The 26,789-nt window shown below is 51.5% G+C and overlaps 1 protein-coding gene and 1 long non-coding RNA gene across 3 annotated transcripts; one reads left to right on the forward strand and one right to left on the reverse strand.

Moving 5' to 3' along the window:
* Window positions 1-3,662: 3,662 nt before the first annotated feature.
* Window positions 3,663-6,348, reverse strand: LOC144729300 (uncharacterized). Of its 2 annotated transcripts, none has more exons than XR_013587687.1 (3): window positions 6,268-6,348; window positions 5,973-6,020; window positions 3,663-4,393 (listed from the first exon to the last, which is right to left on the reverse strand). It is a non-coding gene; the product is annotated as an uncharacterized LOC144729300 (long non-coding RNA). The 2 variants fall into 2 exon arrangements; XR_013587686.1 differs by having other exon boundaries at window positions 6,254-6,336.
* A 7,975-nt stretch (window positions 6,349-14,323) lies between these two features.
* Window positions 14,324-26,514, forward strand: OTUD5 (OTU deubiquitinase 5). The gene is made up of 9 exons (XM_078609459.1): window positions 14,324-14,545; window positions 17,255-17,348; window positions 19,950-20,014; window positions 20,144-20,300; window positions 21,336-21,484; window positions 22,406-22,591; window positions 22,962-23,205; window positions 23,813-23,938; window positions 25,029-26,514. The coding sequence occupies exons 2-9, from the start codon at window positions 17,312-17,314 to the stop codon at window positions 25,175-25,177; spliced, it is 1,113 nt and encodes a 370-aa protein (XP_078465585.1). The 5' UTR covers window positions 14,324-14,545; window positions 17,255-17,311; the 3' UTR covers window positions 25,178-26,514.
* Window positions 26,515-26,789: the final 275 nt, after the last annotated feature.

Below are 26,789 nucleotides of genomic sequence, written 5' to 3' on the forward strand. Positions count from 1 at the left end.
TTCTCTCGCACCGTACGTAGGCAACCGTGGTAACCGGAGGTGCGGGGAAAGGACAACAATCTAAACATGTATGTATGCTGAACTTCTTTCGCACCGTACGTAGACAAACGTGCTAATCAGAGGTGCGGGGAAGGACAACAAACTAAACACGTATGTGTGCTGAACCTTCGCACCTTCCGTAGCCAACCGTGCTCATCGGAGGTACGACCGGAGGCCTTTGTGCAATAATAGATTGACACATAACTGATAGCAACAATATTAATTATGACACACATAGCAGGTGAATTATATTGCCTTACTGTGGGATACGCACTTTGAACTAATTATACTGATGCATATTAGCTTGCGAAGCCTCGCAGAGTCTCAAGACACAATTTCCGCAGGATCCTGCTACATTGGGATGTTCGGTTAATTCCAGCAACGAGAGTTTGGCTTCTTGCGAGAGGTAACCGGAGAACGTGGAGAAAAGGCAGCACAGAGGAGTGGGTCACACTCAAAGCTCCACCCAGATGGATTTAATAATCCATTGCTGTACTGCCATCTTCTGGCCAGCCCCTACACTACAGCACCTGCTAGTCCCAAGCACCCTCGCGCTCGACCACGATCCAGGCTCTCAACCCGACGGCTGGCGGCAATGTCCAGTAACGAGCAGCAACGAGGGAAACGCACACCCTCCCATCACACCACCCCCCATCTCCCTACCCCATCACATCACCCCCCATCTCCCTACCCCATCACATCACCCCCCATCCCCCTACCCCATCACATCACCCCCCATCTCCCTACCCCATCACATCAATCCCCCTACCCCATCACATCACCCCCCATCTCCCTACCCCATCACATCACCCCCCAACTCCCTACCCCATCACATCAATCCCCCTACCCCATCACATCACCCCCCATCCCCCTACCCCATCACATCACCCCCCATCTCCCTACCCCATCACATCAATCCCCCTACCCCATCACATCACCCCCCATCTCCCTACCCCATCACATCACCCCCCAACTCCCTACCCCATCACATCAATCCCCCTACCCCATCACATCACCCCCCATCCCCCTACCCCATCACATCACCCCCCAACTCCCTACCCCATCACATCACCCCCCATCTCCCTACCCCATCACATCACCCCCATCTCCCTACCCCATCACATCACCCACCATCTCCCTACCCCATCACATCACCCACCATCTCCCTACCCCATCACATCACCCCCCAACTCCCTACCCCATCACATCAACCCCCATCTCCCTATCCCATCACATCACCCCCATCCCCCTACCCCATCACATCACCCCCCATCTCCCTACCCCATCACATCAACCCCCAACTCCCCATCACCACCCCACTATCACCTCTCCCCCCCCCTCCCATCAAATCGCACCTTGCACGTTGGTTAGCCACAGGCTGGAATTGCAATCCAGTTGTCGTCATTTCCATGCAGTCTCGCGGTGCGACAGGTGAAACAACGTGGCAAGTTTCTCTTATCCCTCCCACGGCCGTTTCAATCTGGCCAGCAGTATAAATAGGTGCACCACAGTCGATTTTGGCAGGTCGCGTGTGTTGGGGTAAATTGTGGGCACGCCCACCTCTTCCAAACACGTCTGGTCGGCGTGGACAAGCAGATCAATACCGCTTGAGAATTGCCTCGAGTGGAGGCCATTCTGGCAAGCAGCGGCGTGAGCGAGCAATTGCGCGCATCTCTTCCCCGTCAGCCAGTACCCAGCTGTAGCCTTGTCCGTGCATGAGGGTCCTGCGTGAGTCTATTGTTCGCCATCTGTTGTGCGCGCACACGAGGGGATCGCCGCCACATCCCCAACATTATCACAGCCCCCTGGCTGCAGCTCCGCACGATCCATAGTGGATTTAAATCGCCACTGTTTAACGCGCGTAAACTGCCGGATGCAGTAATAATTACAGCGTATCAATTGTGACACTTTGTTTACCCAGGAAAGCCTCACTGAGGCCTCGAGACTTCCTCAGGAGGGTCCTGTCGTGTTTTCGCAGTGTCGGGCAAAGTCGCGCCGTATTTCCCAGTTGAGTCGGTTTCAGAGTAATTTCTCATATTTGGCCCATGCTTCTGGGCGCCCCTGACACGGTCGCGCTCCAACACTGAAGCTTGAAAACCCAGGTCTAGTCCTAGATTCCCAGGATGAAAGTGGAACCCCCTTTCAAGCATCCACGTGTGCAGAGGCAGCAATCCGCAGCGCTTTGGTAACGCGTTATCCGCCGGTTTGCTTCCAGTGCCAAATAACATTCACATTCTGTCACTCGGGGTGCGCCTCATAACTCATGCGTGTGCACCTTGGCATAATGCTTTCTACACTAACGGTTACCAGTGGAGAGTTCCTGCAGCTCAATTGAGGCATTGGTACTCGTCTACTCGTTTACAGCCCTACAGAGCCAGTGGTGGAAGTTCCACGTTACTACGGTGGAGGCGAGTCTCTCCGTAGGATAACCACTCGTAGACTTTGCAACACAGTTGTTAGTGTTTTACAGACCCGAACCACAGTGTGAACTCGCAACATTCAGATTGCGAGCCACGCAGTGAGCCACCTTGCTCATGACAATGACCAGCAAATTGCATAATTCTACACGTCCAAAACCGTGGCCCAACGCACCGGACAATATACCCAGCGCTTCTGCTAGGCCCCCACATCTGGTAAATAATTCACACCTAAGCTCTGTGCCTCCTGCGGTAATTCACTGCACAAAAAACCCTCCACCGTGAAAATTACATTGTAGGATAACATCGCCGTGCGCACACACTCGGGGAAATCGGGTATGGCTCCTGCGAATGTGTCGCGGCTTGGCGTGTGGTGGTGAATTCGTGGGGTCGCAGTGGGGGCAGTGCTGGGCGGGCGAGCGCGCACCTTTGGCAACTCGGCTTGCTTTGCGTTGCGACAGAATCGCGATTGCGCGGGCGTCTATGCGACCAGAGACGCGGGTTCCAAAGCTTCGGTCGAGATCGAAGATTGTACAAGACGTGTAGCGGACAGCTGCGTGCCACGGGGACGGCGTGTGGGCCCCGAGTCCTGGCCGCCGTGACGGCGCTTGTCACAAGGTGCGCCTGGGATGTGGGTTGCATTTCGACGCTCGGGGATTTCGCATTACAAACGCTCGATAACACTGGTCAACACACTTTTTCTGGCATAAGGTATTCCAACGGTTTAAAGGTAATTTTGGGGTGCTGATTCCAAATTTGACATCAGTTTTTGTCTATCATATTAGGTTTTTGAGATATCAAATATTGCATTTTCAATAAAAGCTGCAGAAGAAAAATATTAAATAAATGTGGATATCTACATAAAATTATATTATAAACACACTATCCTAAAAATACAGCACCATATTTTAACACTAAAGCAGTCACTGACTCGCAACAACTTGCAATCATAAGTGACAGAGTTAATTTCGGGTAAAATCAATGAAAATGGGGTATGCCGATAGCATAAAAATGAGATGTGATAGAGCAAATCTGAGACCAGATTTGGAATCAGCACCCTGAAATCAGTCTAAAACAGCTGCAAAAGTCCAGGCCAGAAATAAATGTTTGTTTTGTTGACCAGTGTAATACTCGTCAATAGCGCCGTGGTTCTGAATATGAAAAGTGTATACTGTACTAGGTTAGGCGACGTTTCGGGCAGTGGCCCTTCACAGCACATACGTTTAACGTGTTGCTCTCCAGCGCATTCGAGGCAAAGGAGACGCTGACTTTATTGTTTCGCTCCTAAAAAAAAAATGACGATGACAAGAACCGCGACGTGTACACCAGAGACGTGTTGGAGCGAATCCGGTCCCATTTGCGTGTAACCACTAAATAGCAATGCCTCTGTTTACGGACAAGAATCAAACGCGTCACACAATGCGCAAAGGGGCGATTTGGGGTGGGAGGGGGGAGAGGTGGAGGGTATAAATTTGTCCGAAAATGTGTAATTATCATGATGATTGCGTCAAAATTGAAATACTTCCCGTCGACAGCGTCTCACGTCATGAGGATCTTGACGAGTACATTTCCGTTGTTACTGTGTCTGCAAATAAACACGGCTATTGCACTCGCGCATAAACACCGTCGTGTTGTGGCTGCTGCTGCTGCTGCTACGTCTTCTTCTTCTTCCTCCTGCCCTTACGAGCCCCCTTCTTGGCACCGGGGCCTTGGGGCCACGCGAAGCCGCGCATGTTGAGGCCGTCTTGCACCCCGTGCGCGATGTAGTGCAAGTTGAGTAGCGAGGCGGGGCTCAGCAGGGACGATGATGACGACGACGATGGGTCGCCCTGCCGGGGACGCGATGCGCTCCTGCGTCTCCCGCTGCTCCTCTTCCTGCTGCTCCTGCCCGCGCTGCTCGCCCGGCTCTTGCTCCGATTGCTCCGAGCCTTGGGAGGCTGCGAGGGAGACGATGGGGGAAGCCACCAACATGAAATAGTCGAGATTGGGAAAAACTCGATTGCTTCAGAAGTGCTTTTTGGTGTGTGTGTGTTTCAGTTTATTATTCCACCGCATCTCCGATTAGCGCGGTTGGCTACGTACGGTGCGAAAGAAGTTCAACGTACAGGAGTACGTACATCGAAGCTGAGAGCTGCGAGTGTAATACTGGTAGGAACCTCCTGGTTACACCAGCCCACGGGATTATTGTGTCCGTCCGTCCGTCGTGCATCCAAAAATGGGAGGGGAGGGGCTGGTCACCCCGTGGTGCCCTTATAAAACTCAACATTTAACCTACTCACGCCGGCTTGTGCCCGCCCTCAGTCGGGCATATTTGCGGAATACACCACGCCGCCGTTGACCCTGGCCATTGACCGAGCAACCCAACGTTCCTACCAGCTCCCTCCGCAGGAATGTGTTATGAAAGGCCGTCAGGTGTTTTAAACAGATGTTGAGCCAAAACAAAGGCCAACGACGTCAAGCGGGCAGCAACAAACAGCAGTGTTATCAACGTTTGCGATGGATATGGAATTCACACTTGACAACACATTTCACCAGGTTATTATTCTCAAGAACGTGGGGGCGGGGAAGAGACGATGATGGGGTGAGGCAATTCCAAAGTGGAGCCGTGCGAGGTAAGAAAAGCCGGAAGAGAAGCGTTGTGGCATGGCGTGTGGTGAGCCGCGTGCGTGCGTGGGTGCATCGGTGTGTTGGTGAGCAAGTGTGCGTTCGATTCCCGCTCACGGCCAACACCAGTGACGATTAACTGACCCGGTCCTGAGCCTCTCCTAGGTCGACTCAGCCTCAAATGAGTACCTGGTGCGGTGTGTAAAAGCATCGCTATTAGGGAGACAAAGGCGGTCGGGCGCGGTGCTGACCACCCACCCCTTCGTGTGCCGTTCCGGCCTTCATAGGTGCTCGCAAACAGCACTTGCCCCTACAGTCTGTTAAGGCTATATGGGGATCTTTGTTTCTATACGGGGTTATTGGGGAGCGGTGGTGTAGCGGTTAGCGCGCTGCGTTAAGAACCCGGCGATACGAGTTCGATTCCCGCCCATGGGCAGCACCGGTGACGATTAACTGAACCGGTCCTGGGCCTCCCCTAGGTCGACTCAGCCTCAAATGAGTACCTGGTGCGATGTGTAAACATCGCCACTGGGGAGACAAAGGCGGCCGGGTGTAGTGTTGGCCACCCACCCCCTCGTGTGCCGTTCCAGCCTCGCAAAACAGCACTTTCCCCAACAGTCTGTTAAGGCTACACGGGGGATCTTTGTCTTATTGTGACCTGCGCGGTGTGGAGGTGAGCGTGGTGGCTGAACACTGGCTGAGAACCAAACGATCTGGCAGACAGTCCTCAACATTGGGGTGGGGGGGGGGAGTCAAGGAGTAGAGATCACGAGAAGAAGTCGCCATGGACATCTGTGAAAAGAGCTTCGTAAGTCATCGGATTTCTCCGGGACGAGTAAAAATTCTGAGAAGTGATTCTTCGAGTGGACTGGTCGCCGTGCTGCTGTGGCCCAGAGGCACTCGGTCACTCACCATCTGACTCCCGTCACACGCGCCGGGGCCGCTGGCTCCTCTGTGTGCCTGTGAAGACAGCAGATCTCGGCAAGGCGGTCACTCTCTCACGGGGGTTCACACTCACAGGGGTTCACTCTCACAGGGGTTCACACTTACAGGGGTTCACACTCACAGGGGTTCACTCGGGAGTACACATGGGGTCACTCTCAGGGGGGAGTCCCTTTCACAAGGCCTCACTCGCACAAGGGCTCACACAGGGATATACACAAAGGGGTTCAATCTCAAAGGGGTTCACTCACGGGGTTCAACTCACGGGTGGCCGCTCCGAGGTTCTCGTCTCTGGCCGCGCTTCCCGTCGCCGTGGCAACCGGGGCGTGACTCGCGCCGAGAGACGACAACAACTACAGCCTGACAACTACAGCCTGACTTAGCCTGACAGCTACAGCCTGACAACTACAGCCTGACTTAGCCTGACAGCTACAGCCTGACTTAGCCTGACAACTACAGCCTGACTTAGCCTGACAACTACAGCCTGACTTAGCCTGACAGCTACAGCCTGACTTAGCCTGACAGCTACAGCCTGACTTAGCCTGACAACTACAGCCTGACTTAGCCTAACAGCTACAGCCTGACTTAGCCTGACAACTACTGCCTGACAGCCTGACTTAGCCTGCCAACTACAGCCTAACTTAGCCTGACAACTACAGTCTGACTTAGCCTGACAACTACAGCCTGACTTAGCCTGACAGCTACAGCCTGACTTAGCCTGACAACTACAGTCTGACTTAGCCTGACAGCTAGTCTCACTTAGCCTGACAACTACAGCCTGACTTAGCCTGACAGCTACAGCCGATCTTACACAGCCGAACAATTGTATTTTCTCACCTCATTACTATTGTCATTGTAGTGCGTATTTAATGTGGCGCTGCACTCTGATGTTGTAGGAGAAAACATTTATTAAAAAGTCTATTTAATGAAGTAGAACGTGTTGTCCATATTTATTTAAAGTTGCGCATTTTGATGTGACTTCGCGTTTCCCCCCCCCCTCACACATCGTCACAAATGTCTGACCCCGCCCCCCCCTTTCGGTGCGTGACGTCATTTATGGACGGCCCCTTACAACAACGAGCGGAGCGCCGGGCGGTTGAAATACAGCGAGTTGGCACAGTAGGGGGTGCAATCTGCCAGTCATCTCAGTCGGTCAACCAGTGGCAGCTGCTGGGTTAGGTCCCGTGACCTCCTGTCAGCGACACTTCGACCACCTCACGTGGCTTCAAAGCGCACCGGGCCTGGCACGGGTTCCGTTGTGACGTCACCACCACTTATTGACGAACGGCGGCTGTTGTTGGGCTGTTGTGAATAGAGGGGATAATGACGTCACAAGACGCGGAGGGAGCAGGTGGGATGATGACGTCACGAGACCTGTGGTGGTGAGATAGGAGTGGTGACGTCACGAGACGCGGAGGGAGCAGGTGGGGTGGTGACGTCACGAGACACGGAGGGAGCATGTGGGGTGGTGATGTCACGAGACCTGCGGTGGTGAAATGGAAGGAGTGATGACGTCACGAGACGCGGAGGGAGCAGGTGGGGTGGTGACGTCACGAGACACGGAGGGAGCATGTGGGGTGGTGATGTCACGAGACCTGCGGTGGTGAAATGGAAGGAGTGATGACGTCACGAGACGCGGAGGGAGCATGTGGGGTGGCGATGTCACGAGACCTGCGGTGGTGAGATGGAAAGGGGTGATGACGTCACGCCACACTGGAGAGTTGAGGGAGAGGGATGATGTCGTCACGTGAGACGAGGGTGAGCTAGTGAAGAGAAGGACGTCAGGAGACGCGGGGGGAGGTGCTGAAGAGAGGAGTTGATGACGTCAGGCCGCACGCCTCCCACCCGACTCCGATTCCCTCCAAGAAGCGCCCCCATCGCCCCGCCTCATCCGGTGACGTCACCTCCATCTCCCTGGGCGTTGCCTCTCTCTCACCCCGCCCCTTCTCTTGCGTTTTCCTCGTGACGTCATAATAACCACTGTCACATTGGATCACGTGGGTGTTTATCTTCTTGGTTCTTTCGGTAAAGTCACGTAGAAGGGAAGTAATAAAACAATAAAAATAAAACATAATAAAATCATTCTCACGACGTTTCGGCCACAACGCAAACACCCCCCGAATCCTATAGAACTGCCGATATTTAATCTTAAAGCCCCTCTCATTAATATTCATTAGTAGGTGCCGTCCTCAAAATGGACACCCGCCACTCCTCATAAATAATCATGAACGGCTGACGCGACTCCGTATTGTCTACCAGGGGGGGTGGCACGTGCCCCCCATATGATCAGATCGAAATCCCTAATTTCGATTGAATCATTGGGGTTTATTAGTAATAAATCGGAATTTTGCGACCCCCACTGCCACTGTGTAGCATATTATGTTCCAGGGAATCTATGAGATGATAGGACAATAGTCTGAGTCCATAATTGGCAATAAGTAACGGCAAAGCAGTTATAAGTGAATTGTGCGCAGTTGCGTATACAGTCCACACGACTTCCCTGAAGGCATTCACCTTCAGCGAACGCGATGCCGATCAAACAACGCGGTTCGAAGTCGACCCCCGATCGATGGCTGCGCTATCGCCGCACACGCGTCGAATAAAAAGCTTCGGACAAGTCATAATAATAGGGTTTTCCGTCTTTTTTCTGGCAACAAAACTGAAACCTTTTTACGAGGAATCATGTCTGCATTAACCACAATCATTGTGGTCAAAACGCAAACAAAAAACACACTCTGATAATATAGTGGCATTGTCCTTGAAACTGATTGGTCCAGACCAGAGAAAGCCGCCTCTGTTGTGCACCATTCAGTTTTAAGGACAATGAATATATTATCCGAGTGTGTTTTTTGTTTGCATTTTGACTACAAGTATTGTGGTTAATGCACACGTGATTCCTTGTAAAAAGGTTTCAGTTTTGTTGCCAGAAAAAAGGGGGAAACCCCTATTATTATATTGTGGTACTGGCAAAGGAGGTCAAATGATGAAGGGACAAGTCCTTACTAACAACTCCTATTGGAGGGGTTGCCCCCCCCCCCCCCCATTGGGTACCCCCCCCCCCCCCGCGTCATTAATAATCGTTCACGGATGACGTCACTCCACAAGCAGAAAGGTGGAGCGGAAACTTACATTTGTTTAGGCACAATTGCTTGCACGTTGCCACTGTTATAAAGTAATCTACATGTCACCTAATGTAACGTGTGCCAAAAACGTCTGCGTGTGTCTCCCGCGTGCACCTCACTCCACATGCACCATATCTGCTGCATTAGACTCTCTAAATGACATTTTCAGTAGCATTGATAATAAGCAGTACTACGCCAGTCTTTTTCTTGACTTGTCCAAAGCCTTCGATACAGTAAACCACAAGATCCTGCTTAGTAAACTAAGTTGCCTCCGTTTCTCCAGACACGTAGTAGAATGGTAAAAAAAAATGTACCTCTCTTCTCGCACCCAAACTGTATTCATAGATGGTTGGAGGTCAAACAGTGGTAAGATAACGAAAGGGGTTCCGCAGGGTTCCATCCTCGGCCCCCTCTTGTTCTCTCTTCATGTCAATGACTTGGGCACTGAACTGGATCATTCTAGGGTGAATTTGTTTGCTGATGACACGATACTGATTACTGCTGGCCGCTCTCCAGACGACGTGATTGCTAAGATCCAGGATGATTTCAACAAACTACAACATCAGCTTGTTGCTCTAAAACTAGTCCTGAATACATCCAAAACAAAGGTGCTATGCTTCTCACCAGGACTAAAGCAGGAACCTATTTTTCCCCAATTACATTCCTTAAATAATTATCAAATAGAGCAAGTAAAGATATATAAGTATCTTGGGGTCATCTTGGATTCAAAACTGAATTGTCAAGATCACATTGATTATATTGGTAAAAATACAAAATAAAAAATTGGTTTTCTGTATCGACACAAACATTGCTTCCCCCTTATGTTCCGTTTGGAATTGATAAAAGCTACCATACATCCTCTACTTGATTACTGTGACATCGTATATAAATCAGCCCCCAGTACTGTACTGAAGAGGCTTGACCCAATTTATCACTCTTGCATTGAACTGCCCATATAGGATCCACCACTGCTATCTCTACATTGGGTCAAACTTAACATTTCTTAATGATCGACGGCTTGTGCATCAGATATTATTTATTCACGATGTACTTACAAACAAATCAGCAGACTACCTGCTGGATCTCCTCTCTGTTTCGAAGAACAAATGTGACCTAAGGTCTTCGCTCATTTACCAGCGTCACATACCTTACTGGAGGAAAGACCTTTGCTGTTAATGCCTCCAGGGTCTGTAATGCTATTGCCAATAAACTGCAACTAGGAACACTACCTGTGAGATCAGCACTAAAAACTGCTCTTGAGGAGTTGTACACCCCCCACTGTCACTGCTATGCAGAGTGGCCTGAAATCAAATGCACCGCTCCGGATATCCGCTGCAAAGTATCAACTTGAGTCTCGGTTAATGTGTGCTGATCTTTAAAGGTGCATTGAAAATGTTTGATACTCCTGCTGTTATGGAGCGACTCATGCTGCCAGCTATGGCTGCAAAGTTTGGTCGTACATGTTATGTATATCGTTTATTGTTACATTTTAATCACAGTTCCTATGATCACTATTACATTGTTTTCATAGCTTTATTTAGGTGATATTCGAAAACATATGGTTAAGTCATGTTTGTTTGCTGAAGTACGGAGTTAGACTGATAATTGTATCTAAATTGTCTTATGGTTGTTATTGTTCGACTTGCATCCCATTGGTATTTTTGCACACAACGTTGATATCCGGCGCTTTTTTTCTGGAAGCTTTTTACTGGTTTTTCCTGGATGTTTCTGTTACGAAACGTCACTTTAAGATGTTCTTTGTTCATGATTTGTTTGTTACGGTTGCACCCGAGTCAAGAGCCTCATGGCTCACAGGGCTATTACCTAATAAATGAAACTGAAACATGCCGCCCCTCCCCTCATGAATATTAATGTGTGGCTGCATTTCATTACTAACGCTGAGGATGTTGGAGCGAGTTAACCATGAAATTAATTCAACGCCACATCGCACTACATTTCCTGGCTTAATTTCCTTCTTCACCACGTCTAACAAAAGGTAGGTCAACTTTACGCTTCCAAATTATGCTGAAATTAAAATGTATGATAAACTCAACATTTTTCAGCTGCTTTGCGGGTATTGACTCCCAGAGGTGGGAAAAAGTCATTGTTATGCAAGTCCAAGTCGAGTCGCAAGTCATCAAATTCATGACTCGAGTCTGACTCGAGTCCAAGTCACATGACTCGAGTCCACATCTCATAGGTGGGACAAAGTCATTGTTATGCAAGTCCAAGTCGAGTCGCAAGTCATCAAATTCATGACTCGAGTCTGACTCGAGTCCAAGTCACATGACTCGAGTCCACATCTCATAGGTGGGACAAAGTCATTGTTATGCAAGTCCAAGTCGAGTCGCAAGTCATCAAATTCATGACTCGAGTCTGACTCGAGTCCAAGTCACATGACTCGAGTCCACACCTCTGTTGACTCCAATTAAAATTGTTTGCAACTCCGGCGAGCTAAAGCGGATAATTACGTCTCAAAGCACTGTCAGCTGTTTTATCACGTACTTCAATCACTGCCATCACTGCAGTGCTGCGGTCTAATGCTGTGAGGTGTTTTATGCCTTCCTTTTCTTCTACATTAACTCACATCAATACAGTGCTACAGTTACATGCAGTACGGTTTTTATGACATTGTTTTTTGCCAATATTCCCCGCCATTACATTCAGCTCATTAATTATCGTCACTCCCCAAGGAGAAAGGTGCAGCGGAAATGAAACTTTGTTTAGGCACACATGGCATTTTTGAACGTCCATTGTCCCCTCTTTATCCAGAGCTAACCAAATAACTAATCTAGTTATTTTTCATTCATCTTTTATTCTTATTTTTATTTCATTTATTTTTTTATTTTCACCTACGTGACTTTACCGAAAGAACCAAAGAGTAGAGCTAACCAGACTACCAGCCGATAAATTACCCAAGAATGTCAGTGTGTAACGCGCGTGACGTCACCCCACGTCGACCAGCCCCCCTCACTAATAACGATGAACAGGTTACGTCCTCCACATGGACCCGCCCCTCATTAATAATCATGAGCGGGTGACGTCACTCCGCATCGAACACCCCCCCCTAATTAATAAGCATGAACAGATGACGTCACTCCACATGGACCCGCCCCTCATTAATAATTATGAACAGGTGACGTCCTCCAAATGGACACCCCACCCCTACCATTAATATTAATTAACGCTATTGAGACATCAAAGTAAAAATGAGTTATATTAAAAATACTTTTTTTTAACTCGCTTTAATGAAATGTACCCTACTCGTAATGACAGAACTCCACGACTTCAGGAAGTGGCCCCGAGGCTTGCCATAACGTAAGGCGCCGTGGTCATTTAAAGCCAATGTCAGTTTACCGTGGACAATTAGACCCAAGCCGAAACATAACTTGTAAAAATGAATGTTTAAAAATATTTTGTATTTTTTTTGATAGAATATGGTATTGTCATCAGTATGACATAAGTATACCAAGTTTGCGGTCGATACCACATTGGGAAGTGGGTTAAAATTGAGTTACAAGATTTAAGGATACGACAACAACAGAGTGAGTTAAATAAAAGCGTGTAAGAAATCACTTCATGATGAACAAGGGATTACAACCTTAAAATGAAATAGATCTGTGTCACCGCGCCCTTACAAATTGCACACGAATTGATGCAATGAATATCACGTGGCGGTCTGATTTTCGCTTGCAAGTTTCAGTTTTACTGCAATACACCCGTCCTTCGACTGGATAACGCCTCGTAATGTACGAGTTATTTTAATACGTGCAACAACGTAATAGTTTTAATTATTGAAAAGTATTAAATGTTCATAATTAAGAAGATGAAGTAAGTTATGTTATATCTTGTCGACAATTGAGGATATTTTAAATACGTTTGTTAAACGTGTTGTCTATTTAACATTTTGCGCAAAAACAACACATCGTGCCATGTGGAAAATCCACTTTTGTTGTAATCGTGGACGTGACGTCATTCTAGATTTGACGTGACGTCATTCTAGATTTTACGTGACGTCAGCCATATGGGCGTGCGATGACGAAGGCACAGGTGAGGCGGGGGGGGGGGCGAGGCAATGCGGAGGGGGAGAGGCGGGGGGGGGGGGCGAGGTGAGGTGGGTGGGGGCTGAGGTAAGGGGGGGTGGGTGAGGGGGCTGCGGGGGATCTTCACCCCCCAACCCCCTCCCCCCCCAGCCCCCACCCCCCATCCCCCTCCCTCCTCGCGCGCTCGTCATAGGGAGTCCGTGCGCATGCGCGCACCCCGCCATGTTTTGAGGGGGCCGTGATCGGGGAAGCGGCGACGAAGCGGCGGAGGCGGCGGTGACGGCGGCGGCCCTCGGGAGACTCGCGGCGGCGGGCGGGGGGAGCAGGACAGGCTGAGGGGGTGGGGGGGGGAGAAGCGCCGGGGGCTGTTGTCAGGAGGAACGGGGGGGGGGGAAGCAGGAGAAGCAGGGGGGCGAGAGACGGGGGGGGGGGAGGAGCAGCAGGGCCCGGGCGATCGGGGGAAGCGGCGGCAGCGGCATCTGAAGCAGAAGTGAAGCAAGAAGCAGCAGCAGCAGCGGGGCAACACGGCGGGCAGCGGGAGCATTCAGGGGGGGGGAGGCAGCAGGAAGCACGGGGGGGGGGGAGCGGGGAGAGAGAAGCAATCGTGGGCGAGTGCGAGAAGCAGCAGAAGGAGCCGAGCGGTGAAGGCGGCGGTGTTGGTGTTGGTGTCTCGCCATGACGATCCTGCCCAAGAAGAAGCCCGAGAAGGAGGAGTCTGAGCGCGATGGCGCCGAGCTCCCGCACGGCCTCCGCCTCCCCGCGGGGCCCGAGGCGCGAGGCGCGCGGCCCCGGGGCCCCGCGGGGGGCTCCTGGGCCGGGCCGGCCGCGCGGGACGAGCGCGGCGGGGGGGACCGCGGGGGGGACCGCGGGGACCGAGGGGGCGTCGTGGTCGTGGGGGTCTCCGGAGTGTCCGGGGTGTCCGGGGTGTCGGGCGTCCCCGGGGTGGCCGGGGTCCCCGGGGGGGTCGGGCCCCGAGAGGCGCGGGCAGCCTACGAGGACGCCGAGAGCCTGGAGTGCGGCCCCAGCCACAGCAAGCGGAGGCACCGCGCCTCCCCCCACCGGTCCTCCCGCAAGAGCCACAGGGCCAGCAGCCACCACCACGGGGGGGGAGGAGGAGGTGGTGGTGGAGGGGGGGGGAGGAGGAGGAGGCGTTGGCGGAGGTCCCGTGGGCCCGGGGGCTGTGGGCCAGAGAGCCTCGGCCTCCCCGCGTAGCGAGGAGCGAGGCCCCGGGGTGGTCGGAGGAGGTGGAGGAGACCGAGGAGGAGGAGGTGGAGGAGGAGGATGTAACAGTGAAGATGAACATGAAGCCGGGGCCGGGCCCATCCAACAACAACAACAGCAGCAGCAGCCGCAACAGGACGCGCCGAGTGGGGAGCAGGTGTGTGTGGTGTGTGCCATGTGTACCAACAGGGGGGGCACAGCTGGTTCATCTGCCTCATCTGCCTGTCATCTCAGTCGGTCAACATATGGCACCTGGGTCTGTCACGCGGCCTCGGCGTGCACCTAGCCTGGCACGACCGCCGTCGTGACGTCACCGCCACGTGGTGGCTGCTGTTGTGTGGATGGGGGGAGCGGTTGCGCAGTGGTTAGGGCTGCGAATGCGCTACCAAACCAGATCTAAAGCGGTCCCGGGCCTCCCCTAGTTCGACTCGGCCTTAAATGAGCACCTGGTGCCGTGTGTTAACATCTCCACTGGGTAGGGGGCCATCCATTTAGTACGTACGCATGGAGGAGGGGGGGGGTTAACCCAAATGCTACGTTTGCGTATGGGGGGGGTGGTCACTGAGAATGTACACATAGGAAACGGGGGGGGGGGATGAAGCCTCGATAATAATGTGTCTACATTGGCCTTCAACTGAGTTAGATAGTCCGGCGGTGGACGATCTGTTTGCTTAAACACGTGAATATTATTAATCCTTGATCGTTTCTGCGTCGATTACATATCGGCCGTTTTATAGGATTCGGGGGGGGGGGGGTGTAAAGAGTCCGCGTGGGTACAGGGAGAGGGGGGGGTCAAGTTTTGACAGATTTGTGCGTCCCTGCTCAATGGATGTCCCCGAGACAAAAGCGGCCGAGCGTGGTGCTGGCCGCCTCCTGGTTGCTGTCCCGTCCTTCATAGGTGCTCGCTAACAGCACCGGCCTTCACGGTCTGTGAAGGCCACGGTGGTGGATATTTTTCTTTGGTATGTGATGGGAGTTGTGCCGTGTGGGTGTGGTATCTTGTGGTGTCATGGGTGGTTGTGGTTTACGTGATGGTTGTCCTTGATGTGTCATGCTTATGGCGTGGCGGCATGGTGCTAGTCATGGAAGTCGTGTGGTTGTTTGGTTTATTAGTGTTGGCGAGTTTGTCCGGCTCGTTGATGTGGTTCTGTGGTGGTGTCACGGTTGTTTACATGGACACGTGTGTTCATTCGGAACGTCGTTTGACCAAGTCCTTTAGATGTCGGGGTGCTCACGAAGGCGATGTTTCCTCTCGGAGACGCTGGGTGCGTGCGCCACGGTGTTAATTCTCGTTATTGTTCGGCGAGAAAAGCCAACCTCACCGAGAGTCTTCGACTTTGTTTTTATCCTAGGAGGGTCTTGCTAAGTTTGCGCAGCAGGGGGCGATGATCGCGTTGCGTTCCCAGTTGCATAATTTGGGGTGGAGTGGCCTCTCAAATTGGGACAAATTTAGATCGTGACGCCGCGGCACACGATGGCCAAGTCTCCTTCGAACTATGCCACGAGACCTTTAACTTCCACCTTGAAGCAACGTTCCGATTTTTTTTGACTGTGCCCTTTTTTCGCTGTCACTGGCCCACTGGACGTTTTGTGCCTTTTTGGCCCTGTGCTCGTCGATTGCGCGCAAATCTTCCTTTTATTTATAGAGCCGCCTCATTCCTGGGAGGATGCCCCCCCCGGGGCTGAAGGGATGTAGGTATAGGGCGCGTGTGTGTGTGTGCGTGCACGGATGGCACATCGCCACTAGGGAGTCAAAGGCGGTCGAGCGTGGTGCTGGCCACCCACCCCATCGTGTGCCGTGGCGACCTTCTCATAGGTGCTCGTTAACAGTTCTTGCCCGAACACTATGTCAAGGCTATACGGTGGATCTTTGTCTTTGTGTGTGCACAGATGGCTTTCACGTCGCCTTGCTCGTCAAATCAAGGTGTGAGTCGTGCTTGCCCTGGCATTTGGCTGGTCGTGCGGTGTCATCGGCGCAGGCGATGCCATATGCTTGCACACGCGTGTCTCTTGTCACTGAAGTGTCAAGTGATGTTTTGTTTAACCAGGTGAGCACTCAAGAGACCACCATAGTCTCTCATTTTCAAGAGTGACCTGGGGAACAAAGCAGACAATAAACGGTCACATAAAAAAGTACAACGATGAAGCAAATAGAAATCGGAGAAAAACCGACTCTATAGAAATAGAACGCAATAATCAAGTTGGCTTGGTTGGAGGAAAGCTGAGGTTGAGGGCCGCTGTTGACGAGTAACAGGTGTTTGGCTGCGTTCGGGTTTACTAACCTGAAATAGTGATCTGAGTAGCGCTTGCTTAAATGCCTTTGCCAACTCAAAGCGCCCTTTTTATCACAACCCATCGCAAACCATTTGAAGGTGACCCACTTTGACAGCTGTCCCTATGCCGGCACAAGGTGACTACTCGGCACCGGCAAGCAAGTGGTCAATTGTCGTCCAGTAGGGGGCAGCAATTGCTTTGTGTTTTGCCTAATTGAGTCATTTGAGGTGGATTTTTTTTTATTTGGATCATAACAGCGACACACGATGGCCTGCTCATTCCAAACCACGTCACGGGGTATTAACGTTCACTGTGAGGTGGAGACGGCACGTAGCATTACACATTACGCATTAATAACCAGGGTGGTCTGCTGGAGCCGAAGCGTGAACCACTGCAATAAGCGGTGAGCGTGCAACTGCTGGGCCATGTCGCCGAACCCAGTGTGCAGCTGCTTCAACGTTGAAGGGGCTCCACTCGCGATCCGTCTTGCGCGACCCTAACATCGCAGCTTCCCTTACTTTGTGCCGGGTCACAGTTGGGGGTGGTGGGGGGAGTCTTGACGAGTCCCCACTGCGTGTGCGCGCGTGTGCAGGGCGAGGCGTGGTTTGAGAACGTGCTGAAGGAGAATCAGGGTTTCATCATCAAGCGCATGTCAGAAGACGGAGCCTGCCTCTTCCGTGCTGTTGGTAAGTGGCAAAGCATTCCCCAGACATGAGCGGCTTCATTTACTAGGCACCCCATAACGTCAGGAGAGGGTTCTTCTTTGCCTCTTAAGATCTGGCAGTTAACCAGCATGGATTCAAGCAAGCCTGCCCGCTGATGAAACTGGTCCAGAGTTTGCTTGTCTTGTTGAGTTCTAAACTTGGAGAAGGCCTTGTTGTTGCTGATGGTTTGTGTAAGAAATACTTTTGTTCCTTTTTTTCACGTGGAGAAACGAATATGCGAAGGGGACATTGCTTTTTTGTAGTCTTCTGAGGTATGGAATGGCAACTTCACATTGGTAGGTCGAGATGAGAGATTCAGTTAGGTACATCATCGGATGCGGAATTGGCTTTTGTCTCGCCGGAAGGTTACTTTAAAGGGCGACTGTGTTCACGATGCGTTCCGTTGTGTGAAGTATGTCCGCACGGCTGCAGTGTGGATTGTTCTGTCATCATCGCCACTCGTGCATCAAATGTGATCCACATCGCCCCCCTTGGGGAGTTCTGGTGTGGTTTATGGTCACCCACTGCCGCCGGATTCGTGCGCAGGCAGGTTCTTTGGCGCTTGGATCTTCAGTCTGGCTCCTGTTTTTTTAACATCAACGCCGTCCCTGTTGGTCCCCCCGCTCCTCTGGCGTGATGTTTGATTCCAGAAGGGTCTCTGCTGCGGCCCAGTGGTTCACTTGATTTTAGCCTGGGTCGCGGTGAACTAAGAGTGTCAAAGTATAGGTTGGGGCTGTAAAATAAATAAAATATAATAGTCATACCCCGATTTTCTTCTCCCCCTTTTACGTCATTTTGCATATACGTCGTCAATGTATTGATGCCACTTCCTGATTTGCGTCGCCTCATCCCACACATCACTGACGGCATTCATCCTTTCTCATATCCGTCGCGTAAGTGTTTGCCTCCACCTAACGTCAAAATTGCTTCTATTTACATTATATTCTTGGTTCTTCGGTAAAGTCACATAGAAGGGAAGTAATAAAATAATAATAAATAATACATTTTATTGTTTTATATTATTTTATTTTTTCCCTTCTACGTGACTTTACCGAAAGAACCAAGAATATGAATCCCTGCAGTCACGAAAGCTTTAAATCAAAAAATTATATTTGCATTGTTTCAATATTCGTCGCACCTTTCAAGAACGCATCCCGACATAAAGCGGAGTGCTGCTGTACCAGTAACCACGTGAGGAGAAAAAAACGATTACCTGGCAGCTGCACATATCGAAATGTCGAGCAAAGAAAATACAATTTTAACATTTTTAAAATAAAAATGCTATTTATAGTGCACGCAATATTTCACGGACATAAATGACTGTGGCTGCCGCACAGAGCCAAGCTCGGCGTAAATCAAAAGCTTGGCGAGAGAGGTGAGGCTCTAAGTGTCTCTTAAAATTCGGTGGAGATTGAGTGCCGCTGTGAATGTGCAGCTGGAGCGAGATGGCGTTCCAGACGGAGGGGGCTGCCATGGGGAAACGACGCCCAGCAATGATGGTCCGGGTCCTTGGTGTAGAGAGGGAGGAGGTTGTGAGTAACGCAGTTGGCTGCGGAGAGTTCTACCGTGAGGTGTAGTGCAGGGTGACGGCAGCGGAGAGAGATACGGTAGACGACCAAAAGTAGAGTGGCAGCGTCACAGGCGGGCGATGTTGTAGCTTACCGTGCTGTTGGCGATGATGGGAAGTCGGTGCAGTAGGGAGCAGAGCCCAAGTGAAGGAATCTAGCCGAGGATGACGGGTGTTCGAGGACAACGTGGGCGACATTGTTATGCTACTTTTGGCGTTGAGGTTACTCGATGAGGATCGAACAAGGACGGAGTGGCAACAGTCGAGATGAAACCTGACTAAGGTGCGGACGAGGATATTGGTTTTTTTGGGAGTGATGAGTGGACTCAATTGATGAAGGGCCCTGAGGTGACAAGATCTTAAGATGCGGTTGGTGTGGCTGTCAAGAGTGATGCCGAGGGACTTGATGTGGTCGGGAGTTTGTGGACTGTAGAGCCAGAGGTAAATATGCTACAAGGGAGCTGGACGTGGTGAGACGTTGGACGATGTTGATCGCGCCGCCTTCGTATTTGGAAGCATCAATTGAAAAATCGAAGTGAGCCGTGGCAGTGCAACGGTTAATGCACTGGACTTGCAAGCCAGAGGTCGCCGGTTGAATTTGGCAGTTGAATTAGTGGAACACGTTTCTGAGTAGATATGTGTTAGGCACAATACTTGAAGCACACGAGTTGGTCCGCATTGATTCGTTGCTGAAATTTGAGGCACGCAGAGATTGGGCATAATTCCACGTTTTTTTTTTGGATATCAGCCATGGTCATGTCTATTGGCACTGTTGTGCATCGTGTGTGTATCGTACGTCATGCATGGTGCTAATTGTGTGTTTGTGGATATTCTGTTTGTGTGTGTGTGTCACATGTATGTCGTGTGTGCGCGTGGCGTCTGTATTTGTGTGTCGCGCATATTGCGTGCTTGTCGCGCATACGTGTCTTTTTTGTGTCGTGTGTGTGCGCATGGCATGTGGTATGGGTGTGCGTGCCGCATGTGCACGTATCGTGTGTGCATGTTGTGTCGAGCAGCAGACCAAGTGTATGGGGACCAGGACATGCACGATGTCGTGCGCAAGCACTGTATGGATTACCTGGTGAGTGCATCGCACCTTCAACTCTTCCATTCCTGGATTTTCGCACAAAAACAAAGAACACCAGAAAAAAAACTATTCTCTGTTGTAATACTATGAACTCCCATAAACCGTGACATTTGTTCATTTCAGATGAAAAACGCAGACTATTTCTCCAACTATGTCACGGAAGACTTTACGACGTACGTGAACAGAAAGCGCATGAACCACTGCCATGGCAACCACATCGAGATGCAAGCCATGGCGGAGATGTACAACCGCACCTTCGAGGTGTACCAGTACAGCACAGGTGCTGCTCCCAACCCTGTCCACTTCCTTGTTGGACTTGTTTTTACATTATTACGTGCAGGGTCGTCAAAAGTGTTGTTTATGCATGACCGGTATTCAAATGAAAACAGATTAAAAAAACGGTTAATACCGCGCACATAGAAACATCTAGAGCGATGAACATAACGCATTTTAGATGTGGAATTGAGAAACGGAGGAATCTGCCACAGCGGTGGCATGCTTAGCAAATGGGACAATCCGGAGGTCGTGGGTTCGATTCTAACTCCCGGCGCAGCAGTCAAACAATGGGGCCAAGATCCCTGCAAGTCGGTTGGCAGGTCGAGCCCATCCGACGTGCATTATTAAACTTTCACAGGAAATGATTACCAGTGCCTGGCTCTCTTGCTCATGAGCCTCGTTCTGCTCTCTGAAGTTGCCACCTGGTTAAACAAATAAAACTTGCATAATAGAGGCTTTTGGGTTAGATCGTGTTAATATATAAATGTGTCATTAAAACCCGCCACCACCCGACACAGCCAACTAGTAAGGGTTGTCACGTAAACAGAACATGGCCAATTCGTCACTAGTACACAGCACACCGGTTTATTGGAGAGCCAAGCCACAACATTTACAATCTGAGTACGACGTTTCGCCAGTAATTACAACTAGCTTCATCAGGCGACAGACAGATTTGTGGAGAAGTCTTACTGTTTCGTTCCTTAACGTTACTCAACCATGGGGTCCTGTGAGAGGTGAAACGTTAACCGATGTCACTGTTAAATAAGGGACTACTGTACTACGTGTGTGCGTGTATATATACACATGTGTGTATGTGCAAGCGTTTGTGTGTATTTTGTATATACATGTGTCCTCGCGTGTTTGCCTTGTACGCCCACTTATCACCCCGGTGGACACCCTTGCGCACACGTTTTTCCACCTCGAGGGATGTTCCTGGTGAAACATTTTTAGATGTAGCAAAGCTGAGTGTGCTGGAGCGCACTTGATGCATTGTACACGTTTTCTCACTGCTAAACGCCTATCGTGTTTCCTGCCACAGAACCAATCAACACGTTCCACAGCATTTACAGGACGGACAACGAGCCGATCCGTGTGAGCTACCACCAAAACGCGCACTACAACTCGGTCGTGAACCCCAACAAGGCCACCATCGGTGTGGGCCTGGGCCTGCCCTCCTTCAAGCCTGGGGTAGGCCGCCATCTCTTCAACTTGAATTCGCTGTGAACGGTTTATAAAAGTGCTTTTTTTTCCGAGCCAACGCTTGTGACGGGAAATTTATTTGAAAAAAAATACTTTCGTTTACGCACAAGGTTCGATTTGTTGAGTCGCCTCTGCTCCGATTTCTCTTTGCTTCGTCGCTGTACTGAATATTTTCATGTTATTGCCCTTTGTCAGTTTGGTGACACAGCTCTCTCTTGCAAATGATGACTCCTGGTCTCGAGTTTTCACCACCTGGTTAAAACAATTAAACTTGACACTTGAAATGGGGTCTTCTGTTTGTTGGGCTGCGAGTTGACAATTTCTTTGCTCAGGCTTTTGCCACGCACTGCTGCGATTCAGGAGGCCAGTAATACAGTTAGTGCATGGCGAAAGCTTGAGGAGAAATGCTGCACACGCAGACGAAGCTGAGAACCTTAATAAAAACGCTGTTGCTGAGTTCACTCCCAAAAGCACCGCACATCTAGCTGCTAGCAACATACAGTGCAATCTCATTCTGGCCACGCTACTTCTCGTAGGTCTGCAGTTTCTTATGTACTTGGAACTTCTTTCGCACCGTACGTAGCCAATCGTGCTAATCAGAGGTGTGGGAGTAGGAAATCAAACTAATCGGCCGAAGAAATGTGCTTTAACAGCACGGGTCTCAAAAGTCTGACTGTTCACGAGTTTCTTTGCGTGTTGGTGCGTTGTTTGTGCGGTAATGCGTTGTGTGTCAGTGTGATGTTTGATGGCTGTGTCGTGTGGTTGTGCCATCTTGTGGTGCAATGGGTGGTGCGGGTGGCATGGGGTGGTGCGGGTGGCATGTGGTGGTGTTTGTCCTGCCGTTGTGGTTGGGTTGTGTGGTGTGATCGTGTGGTCGGGTGCTTGGGTTTGTGGCGGTGCACACCGTAGAATGCAGATAAAACGCTCATGCAGAGTGCCATCAAAACGTCGGAGGAGTCTTGGATCGAGCAGCAGATGTTGGAGGACAAGAAGCGGGCGACCGACTGGGAGGCGACCAACGAGGCCATTGAGGAGCAGGTGGCGAGGGAGTCTTACCTGCAGTGGCTGCGCGAACACGAGAAGCAAGCCACACAGGTGCTTCCACCCACACTGGCACACAGGTGTCCACTCGTACCATCACCACCACGAACCCGGCAACCCGAGTTCAATTCCGCTCGTGCCCAATATCGACGACGATTATCTGAATCGGTTCTGGGCCTTCCTTAGGTCGACTTAGCCTCAAATGAGTACCTGGTGTGATGTGTAAACATTGCCACTTGGGAGACAAAGGCGACCCGGCGTGGTGCTGGCCACCTACCCACTCATGTCCCGTGCTGGCCTTCATAGACGCTCGCTAACAGCACTTGCCCCAATAGTCTAAGGCTATACGATGGAACTTTGTGTTGATGTGCGTTTGCGATGCGTGGTGTGACGTGTCGTGCGACGTCGTGTGCTGCGTGCACAGCCCAGGAAAGCCACCGCCACCTGCAGCTCGGCCACAGCAGCCGCTGCTGGGGTGGGGGGCGGGGGCCCTGCGGAGGAGAGTGGGGGCCGCTCGCCCCGGCCCCGCGTCGCGCTCTGCAGCTCCCCTGACCCCCCGGAGGCCACGGGCAGCGAGCCGGGGCCCAGGGGAGGGCCCTCCTCCGCGGGCCCTAAGCCTCCCTCTCCCGGCCCATCCATCTACTCCAAGCCTCCCTCCCCGACTGCCGGTGAGATCCTTACCCCCCCCCCCCCCCCCCCCCGTGTTTTTTATACAGTTGCTGAGCACAGGCTCAAAAGCCAAAAACTATCAAGTGGCCAGCAGCAAACAGCACTATTAAAAAAGTTGTAATAGATAAAGAGTTAACGCATCTCTTAAATTGAGCAAAGTTATTATTTTAAGAGCTTGGGAAAGTGACGATGGTGAGAGAACTCTAAAGTGCAGCAGTGCGAGGGAAGATCCATAAAGAGGAGGGTTGTGACCTGCATTATGGCGAGTGCATTGGTGGGTGGCGTGAATGAGTGAAAGGATTTGCGAGTGGGTGGGTAGGTGGGTGGGCGAGTTGTGTTGTGACCTGCAATGTGGTGAACTGTGGAGGAGACAACATAGTCTGGAAGCAGGTGGCGCTTAGTATTCATGGTGATTACACACCGCCACCGTATTAACGAGGACAGCCTGACCGATTCGAGCTGTGAACGCGCCCCGCGTGTCGCTTCTCCACGCGCCATCTCCATTCCAAGACCGTAACGTGGCCGCTCGCTTTACAATGAAGCAACCATGTCACGTGCGCCGCACGGGAGTTGCCATGACGACGCTCGTGTCCGTCACGTGTGCAGGCACAAGCTCCCACGTGTACTCCCCGCAGCCCTCGAGCAGCCAGGCCTTCACGGGCCTCCACGGGGCCGCGAGCCAGCCCCTCGACTCGCGCACCGTCATGCAGCAGATGTCGCCGACGGCCTTCGGTGAGCCGACATCTCCCTTGCTCTCACCTGCCCCCCCCCCACCCCGACCCCCTCGTCTGCTGCACATGTCGGGCTTGTATCACGGTGGCGACATGTTAAGTATCTCGCCTGGTAGACAGGTGTTGGGTTAAATCCCAACCCTGACGCCTGTATAGTTTGCATGTTCTCCCCGTGGTCACGTGGATTTTTCTCCGGGTCCTCCGGTTTTTCCCTTCACATTTAGAAACGCGCATTTAAAGTATTTGGCCGCTATAAATTTCTCCACGATAAGCCACTTCGTTGAGCTACCATTTGTGGCCAGGTCGGTTCTAAATAAGAGCTGTATAACTCAATGGACCTTCCCTGGCAAAATAAAAGTTTATAGTTTTAGTTGACGTGTCATTTGCACAACACATGGTAATGAATTGTTGGCGCTGTAGTAATGTTAAGCGGCTTAAATGCGTACGATGTGTGGGGGCTGCATGTGGGTGGTGTGTGGCAACTGTACATTGGTGAAGTGTAGGAGCTGTTTGTTGGAGAGATGCGCAAGTGAAGTGTGGACTGGGAGTACTGTACGGATGATGTGAGGGGGTGATTGTGTGTGATGCGTCTTGCGTGCTGTGTAATGGTATCAGTGCTGTGTTCAATGTGTGCAAGTGATGTCTGAAGTGAGTGTAATGTACATGGGAGCTGTGTCACATGCCTGTGCTGTGTGCCTACCTGCGCATTTCTGTACATCTGTTGTGTGTACGTGGATGTGTGTACGTGGATGTGTGTTGGGGATGCGTGTGCATGCATATTGACACTGCGCAGCTGGGGGGCGGTAGTGTAGCGGTTAGCGCACTGCACTACGAGCTCGGCAACCCGAGTTCAATTGTCGCTCGTGGCCAACACGAGTGCAGATTTATCTGAACCGGTCTTCGGCCTTCCCTAGAACGACTCGGCCTCAAACTAGTATCTGGTGAAGTGTGTAAACATCGCCACTCGGGAGACACAGGCTGGCAACCCTCGTGTACCGCTCCGGCCTCCGTAGATGCTCGCTAACAGTTCTTGCCCCAACAGTCTGTTCAAGGCTATACAGGGGATCTTTGTTTTTGTTGACACTGCGCAGGTCTCACGGACTGGGAAGATGATGACATTCTGGCCTCGGTAATGGCTGCATCTCAACAGGAATACCTGGACAGCCTGAGGAAGCATGCTGGGGGCCCCCCCCAGTCCCCCGGCAGTGTCCGTGCCCCCCCTTCGCCCGACAGCAGTTGATAGCAGCCCCCCTCCCCCAAAAACGAACGCACTCCCTTCGGCCCCCCCGCGTGGCTTCACCAGTCCCCGCCCCCCAGGGCCTCATAGCAACGATTATAGCACACGGGAGCAACGCAAGAGAAAGCGGCACTTCCTGAGGACTTAACACGGCGACACTCGGGACACAGCGACAAACGACACCTGAGCACATTGACACCTAGGCACGGCAGCAGGAGATGGTAGCACCCAGAGACGCCCAGAGCTTCAGACGTAGACACGTACACAGTAACACGGACAGACACCTAGGCACGCAGTTACACCTCGACAGTGCCACCTCGGCACACGGTGACATTAACAAAGTGACACCTGCTTAGCACAGTGACACGACACAGTGACCCACTTCTCGGCGACACACACGTCCCCAGATACAGCCCAATAGCGTGTGGCTCCGTCTTGGAGCACCCTCTGGACACGTGATCGCTTCTGTTTGGGTCGTCATTATTACACCTGTCGCAGCATCGGGGCAAGTCGTCACTCGCTCCCCAGCAGGGACTTGTGGAGTTGCGACTGATCCACCACAGTGTGCCAGAGTTGCGCCACAGAAGCCCGCACGAGGAAAACTGGCAAACGGGTGGCTCGGCGGTCGAGCGCGCCAGCGGCTCGCAACCGAAGGTTCCGAGTTCAAATCTCGGTTAAAATGAGTACCGCATTGTGGGGAAGTCAACAGTGGTTGTGCTATGGGTGGACTCGCCCCCGCCATAGGAATGTGGAGTTTCCACCACTGGCTCAGGGCTGTAAATGGGAGATGAGCACCATTCTAGCCTCGATGCTCACACGTGAGCAGAAATTACCTTTTTGACGATTAAAGGAAAGGGGACTCGGCCATCCCTCCGGTACTAAGAGTAAACGGGAGCCAGCAACTCGTGCCGCCAGGACGGCCTTCGCCGCCAACGTGTGGCTTCTCATTTTTACCGTAGTCCACCGTGTCGTTAGTTAGATGTGTAACCAAAACTTATTATTTTTATTATTAATGTACCTAAAATGACATACTTCACTTTCAGTATAGCCGATGTCTTCCTGTATTTTTTCATTGCTACCTGTATGTGAATGCTGAGGTGTTGCGTGACATTTCTGTAGGTGTCTTGTAGAACTAGCGCAGTGGCCTGCGCTCTGTAGGATGGGCGAGTGGGCCTTGCCGACTCTAAAGGTGCGCGGTTCCACAGCACGTCCGGCCCAGGCAATTTCCCTTCTTGCCAGAGCCGAGTGGCTGCTGGTGTTGACGGTGTTATAATCTGGAAGGCGAGGAACAGCTATTATTGTACAACTTTGACTACTGTTCAAATACATGGTTAATTTCACGATGCTGTGAACGGTACCGATTTGTTACGCACAGACACTAAAAGGGCTGGCGGTACCGTGGTAAGACACCGCGTGGATGTAAAAAGTCCTGGTCCGTCACGCGTGATTTATTCCACTGTTGACTGCCCGACGCCGCTGCCTCCTCCCTCCCAAAATCGGCCGCTCTGCAGTTGGTGGTGGCTGCTTTCCCAGCTCCAAGTTTATGGGTCCATGTGTGGGTTTCCGTGCTGGTGAAATAGTTGAGCGAGTAAGTGGGGTGGGTGAGAGTTGGACT

This window comes from Lampetra planeri, chromosome 32, assembly GCF_965212315.1.
Source record: "Lampetra planeri chromosome 32, kcLamPlan1.2.h2, whole genome shotgun sequence".
In the NCBI taxonomy this organism is placed as follows: Eukaryota; Metazoa; Chordata; class Hyperoartia; order Petromyzontiformes; family Petromyzontidae; genus Lampetra; species Lampetra planeri.

Bases quoted from the DNA above. Each gene is read 5' to 3' on its own strand.
- OTUD5 (XM_078609459.1), top strand. From the start codon at position 17,312: ATGTCAGAAGACGGAGCCTGCCTCTTCCGTGCTGTTG. The intron at 17,349-19,949 runs GTAAGTGGCAAA...TGTGTCGAGCAG, and splicing joins CTGCCTCTTCCGTGCTGTTG to CAGACCAAGTGTATGGGGAC. The intron at 23,206-23,812 runs GTGAGATCCTTA...TCACGTGTGCAG, and splicing joins GCCTCCCTCCCCGACTGCCG to GCACAAGCTCCCACGTGTAC.